Source organism: Myotis lucifugus, unplaced genomic scaffold (genome assembly GCF_000147115.1).
Source record: "Myotis lucifugus unplaced genomic scaffold, Myoluc2.0 scaffold_935, whole genome shotgun sequence".
Taxonomy (NCBI): domain Eukaryota; kingdom Metazoa; phylum Chordata; class Mammalia; order Chiroptera; family Vespertilionidae; genus Myotis; species Myotis lucifugus.
Genome location: NW_005871983.1, coordinates 87,440 through 93,233, shown reverse-complemented (window position 1 = coordinate 93,233; position 5,794 = coordinate 87,440). Strand labels below are relative to the sequence as shown.

Genomic DNA, 5,794 nt, shown 5'->3' with positions numbered 1-5,794 from the left:
AGGGGTGATCAGGCAGCAGGCAAGCAAGCGGTTGGGACCAACAGTCCTGGATTGTGAGAGGGATGTCCAACTGCCCTCAAGGGGTCCCAGATTGGAGAGGGTGCAGACTGGGCTGAGGGACACATACTCCCCCTCCCCCTCGTGAACGAATTTCATGCACTGGGCCTCTAGTCTATTATAAATACTAAGCCACCGAGTTTGTGAAATCACGCACTTTTGAAAACTACAACACTGAGGGTGCTTCCTAAGTAAGACCTGGACTGTGAGCTCCCTGATGAACTTTGCTGCTTTAAGTCACATCATCGGAGCCCCAGGTACAGAGGGAGCCAGCCCTGCCTGCGGGTCCAGGTGCTGAAGCAGCCCAGCGGCTGTGGACCCTGTGGGCACAGGGGCTCTGGGTTTGGACTATGTCCGGCGTGAGCTCTGTGCAGAGAGAACGTGTCTCCCAACTCAGGCTCCCATGCTGGGCTTTCATTCCAACTGCTCTCATTATCTTATTAACAAAGCCTTGGCGAATCCTGCTTCCAACAGGCCTTACCTGGAGCAGTCAGATGGATCACATAACCATCGCCCACATAGAGCGCCCAGTCACGGTAGAGCCTGTGAGAGATCTCAATCATGTCTCCAGGTCTGGGATCTTCAACCAACTGTAAGAGGAAAACCAGAGATGGTAGACAGGCTGCCAGCCAACAGCAGAGACCCTGGTAGGAGCGACAGCATGGCCTGGGGACCCCAGGCTGCTGTTCATCATCTGTCACCCGGGGAATCCCTCATCTTTCTGATGGTCCCCTCTGAGGGGGAACCGGGAGCTAGAACCCAGGAGAACGAACTTCTGGGATGGAGAAAGGAGCACGTAGGATGTGTGTGTGTGTTGTGCGTACACGCACACACACAGTGGATGCAGACGTGTATATGCAGGTGGGATGCACATGTGTCCTGATTGTAATGACATGACAGGCTGCATGTAGAACCCCTTCCCTGAGGCTGGGGCCCCAGGCCCATCCCCAACAACGTGGGGCAGGTGAGTCTGAGCGTCTCGGCCCTCAATCACTGCCCTCATGCCTCCATCACGCCTCTGGCCCTGGCTGTGCTTGGCTGCAACATTGGCCTCCTCCAGCCCAGAGACACAGACCCTTGGAGATGCCAACCAGTGAGACAGGAAATGATAGCAACCAACCGGACCCCAAGCATTCCAGGGGGCCTAGTGTGGCTGCCCAGCTTCCTGCACTGGTTAGGACTGGAGCAGGTGGGGCTCAAAAACTCAGGCAGCAGGCTCTGCTGGCACCAAACAGCCACCCTCCCAAGCCCAGAGGAAGGAAGCAGCGCCCCTTGCTCAGCTGGGGAAACTTAGGAACAGAGAGGTAGAGGGACTTGCCCAGGACACTCAGCTGGAAGTCGCTACAGTGGGTCTTCACTACCCCGCCCCTTCCTGGTTCCCTTTCCTCCCTCCCTCCCTCCCTGCCTTGCACACCTCCTACCTGCTCCTCAGAGTCCCCACACAGAGCACCACAGCTTCATGACTTGAGAATTTTTCAGTTTTTCATCCTGTTTGTGTCTGACCTCAGCAAACCTCCTGCAGCGCTCACCCCAGGCCGCCCAATCTGAGACCGGGGGCCAGCTTCCCTTTGCCCTCATCCATGCCAACATCCAACAGTAGTCATTTAGGCTGGAAGCTTCTCTGCAATTCACTTCTTTGTTCATCTTTCCCCCATGACTTCATTCAGGGCCATCCTGTTCCCGATTATGTGACCCCACGTTTTCCTGACCAACCCCCAGACTTCTGTGTCCCTCCCCCACCCCCCGAAAGGCCTGTGTGAACCTCCATGGTGGAGTCATTTGACCTGACAGGAGGGTTAGGGGAGGGGGCTTCCTGCCTGGGCTCCTGGGGCCAGAGCTCTGGGGGTGAAAGTGGGAATGGCCCTGTGGTCTGGGCTCTACCTGGGCTTCACCTCTGCAGAGGGAGGTAGTGGCAGAGCTGAGGGGAGACGATGGGAAACCATGGCCTCAGGGATCACTGTGCTCTGTGTACTATTCCCAAGTGCAGCCTGGAAACTTCTATCTCCAGCCCCACCTCAGCCTGAACTCTAAACTCGCACGTCCAACTGCTACTCAACAGGTCCACCTGGATGTCTAACTGGTCACCTCAACACCCCACCTGAGCATCAAATTGTTAATTTCCCTCCCAAATCTGCTCCTCCCCTCATTTTCGTCCATCCAGGCTGTTCGTCACCCAATCACAGGGGCTGTGAGCCCTGGAGGTGCTGTGGTTCAGCAGAAAGAGCCGGGAGCACTGGGCATTGAATCCTGCTCCTGCCTCTTAACTAGCTGTGTTTTAATAAGAGGAGAAAGAGGAGAGCAGTAAGGATGTGCCCAGACCTTACATAACATGTCCTTGAGCTCTTACATGGGCCACAGACCTTGACCATCTCTTGCCCGAGGGCTCTCTGGGGCCTTAGGAGACCTGTCATGGTCCAGGGTTGGCCCAGACTTTCCCTGACAGCACACAGGGGCATCAGGAGCTGCCTTTAGGGTGGATCTTAGAGGCGAAGAATCCTAAAGGGATAGAGGTGGCCAGAGCCCCAGAGCTCCTTCAATATCCCCTCCTTCTGCACATGGGGAAACTGAGGCCAGAGAAGAAGTGACCTGTTCAAAGACCCTGAGTGGATCAGGAATAGTCCCGAGATTTGTTCTCTGACATCCTAACTCCCAGCCAGCAGGAAGCAGGGAGCATAATTTTGCCTCATTCCTGGTAAGTTGTTCTTCTGGATGCACAGTCCTGTCACCTCCACCCCAAGCAGACCTCCAGAAGGGAGAGGGAGCCCCCCACAGAGGGCCTTACCTGCCAGCTGAGGTCCTTGCCATATCTCAGATCCGTGACAAAGCGCTCAGAGTTCCTGCTCAGGACCGGGTACTCCATCTTCTTACCAATCAACCAGTTCCCAAACGTGATGATCTTCTTTATAGGCCATGGTTTGTACAGGTGGTCCAAGTAGTTGTTGACCTTATAGGAGGATTTTCCTACCACTTCCACGAGGAGCTGCCTTTTCACCACCCCTAAAGCGGTGGGGGATCCAGCCTCAGAGTTCTCCCCTGGAATCAGACACAGGAGTATCAGGAACTGCAGGGGAGGCCAGGGAGGGAGAGAGAAGACACAAGACAGGGAAGAAGGGCCAGGGGATGACACTATTGAGCTTTGGTGTCTGTCTCTTCCCCAATGTGGTTGGAGGATTCAATGATTTTGCTCTTTTCCTTAACAAGTTGTGAATACTTTTTTATGTTAATCAATCGTGTGATGGTTATCCCCTGCCATTGTGCTCCGTGATATGAGTGGACATCATCTCGTTGACCAAGTCCCTAGTATTGGCTGGTCCATAGCTTATCCATTGTAAACAGCGGTAGTAAATGGTATTTGTTCATCTTTGTACTTGTATTTTCAGAAAGAGATCAAAGTTATTTTAGTCCCACTGTGTTTCAGACACTCTGCTGTGATCATCCTATGTAATAAATACAGCGACCGAATGGGAGAATGACCAGAATGACCGGAATGACCCTGGCCCCTCACCCAGGCGGCCCCGCCCCCCAGCTGGCCTCCCCACCCCACCCCCCAACACCAAAATCACTGCCTGGCTCCCTGGTGCATGTGAATTTAGTGAAAGCACAAGAAAATAATTATCAGTCCCTTCTGTCCCCAACCAGAGTCTCCAGACGGCTCTGCTAATCCTGCAGCCAAGTGTGGAATTCTCCCTCCACGGCCCGCAGCCCAGGAGACCTTCCAAAATAGCCAAAAGGGCGACCTAAGCATTAAGGGGATGGCGGCCCTTTGCTGAGGAATGTAGAGAGGCTGGGTGGGGATTTTGTGAAATTGCGGTGCCTTGCAGATTTGGGGAGCTTTCACTCTCTCTTTAAAAGCCGTGGCGAAGAGGTCGCTCAGGCTGCCAGGAACAACAGCGAAGGGTAGGCACATTCACAAACAGAAACACTTTTAAACAAACAGACATGAAGATCATATTGGGAACCGAGGGCAGAGCCCCAGGAAGAACGCAAAAATCATTCAAGGGTCATCATTCACCTTGATATATGTTTGCAAACAACACATAAACAACTTCATCTCATGGCACGAGAAATGCAAAACAGTTCCGTTGTGGGTTGTCTTTGTGCCAAACTTAAAGAATAATTACATTCAGCTGGGGGAAAGCTATAGCTTCCTGATTAGACCACACAGCCGGCCCTGCCCAATGGGCCCCCATCAGGGAGGGGCCGCGGGACCCCACCTGTGCACAAATTCATGCACCAAGCCACTAGTTTCATATTCCCTCACTTATTCTCCTTTTGAACTTCATGGTAAATACTCTCATCTCCATTTGACAACCGATATTGAACCCTGAGGCATCATCAGCCTTTTCTGGCCCAGCTCTGGCCACACGGAGAGTCCACACAGCACTTCCAGCTGGTGGCGTCCAAATCCCATTGAGCCTGGAGCCCGGGTTTTGCTCTCTAAGAGGAGGGAACTAAGGAGCACGCGAACCAGCAGGCTCCCTTTATGTGCTGAGTCTGAGGCTGAGGCTGCACTGAGCACCCGTCCTTGAGGAAACACCACCTGCACTCACACAGCAGGACCCAGTCCTCACACTCACGCTCCCTGTTCCCAGCCTCCTAAGTGTCCTCTGCATTAGGTGGGTTTCGCTTACTATTTGCCATCCATTCTGACAGTTTTCCACTCTGTCAGTGTAGGTGACAGCGTACAGAACCTGGTCAGTGACAAGCAGATTCCTCTGATCATGAGATGGTTTCAGTCCAGGGAGAACACAAACGCTTGCTGTCCGAGGTGTGGGGGCCATTGCTCTGCAGGGCACCAGCCCCTGTGCTCCCAGCCCGCGGTCTCATCCCAGCACCTTTCTCTCATGGAGGATACACAGTGTGGGGCCTGCCTGCTCCTCTGACTGGCTGTCATCCTGCTCCTGCTGTCCCTGCGGTCCATCAAGGTTCCAGGTGCTCGTGTGCGTCTGTGTGAGACTCTCTGTGATGTGTGACCTGGGAGAGCTGCTCTGTGGAGGGTGTTCAGGAAACCCTCTCAGGACGCCCTGTTCTGTGACATCCTCTGAGCAACAGGACACAGCACTGAGAGGCAGTCCCTTCCTGAGACCAGGACCCTCAGAGACGCTGCTGGTTTAGGGAAATCTGTCTGCGAGCCCAGCTAAGGGGCTGGAGCTGGAGAGCATCCAATGCGGGTGCAGCCCAGCTTCCCTGGGGCCCACAGACCTCTTTCCCTGCTGGGTCAGGACCTGAGGGACCACTGAGATGCCCCCAAGGGACACGGATGTACAGTGAGCACAAGCCCTGACGAGGGAGAAACCAACTCGGGTTCCCAGGGTGGCATTTGGCTTTGAATTGTTGTCATCATGTTAACAAATAACTGGAGAGTTACACTTTCAACCCCCCTTACCTGGGGGAGCCAGGTGGATCACATAACCATCACCCACATAGAGGGCCCAGTGCGAGGAGCCAGTGCGGGGAATCTCAATCAGGTCTCCAGGCTTGGGCTCTTCATGAAACTGCGAGGAAACAGCCAGGAAAGTGAGACAGATTTCAGGGAGCTGAAGAGGCCCTGGCTGGGAGTTGCAGCTGTCTAGGGATTTGCTTACTGATGCTGACCCCATGGGAAGACTGTGTGTGTTTGGGGAACTCATTTCCCCTGTGAGGTCCTCAGCCTGCTGTAGCTTCTAGAGGTTTGCCCTGTGAATAACTGGAAGTGTGGAAAAATGTCCTTTGTGCATTGGGGAGAGTGAAGATTTGT

General features: G+C 54.0%; 1 protein-coding gene across 3 annotated transcripts in view; it reads right to left on the bottom strand.

Annotated features, from left to right (window-relative positions):
* LOC106695195 (HRAS-like suppressor 2) overlaps positions 1-635 on the bottom strand; it is a 9,582-nt gene extending 8,947 nt beyond the window's left edge. For all 3 annotated transcript variants that reach the window (XM_023747648.1, XM_023747649.1, XM_023747651.1), the window contains exon 1: positions 539-635. In XM_023747648.1, the coding sequence (XP_023603416.1) occupies positions 539-620 (82 nt within the window). In that variant the 5' untranslated portion in view covers positions 621-635. The remainder of the gene's footprint in view (positions 1-538) is intronic.
* Between the last annotated feature and the right edge of the window lie 5,159 nt (positions 636-5,794).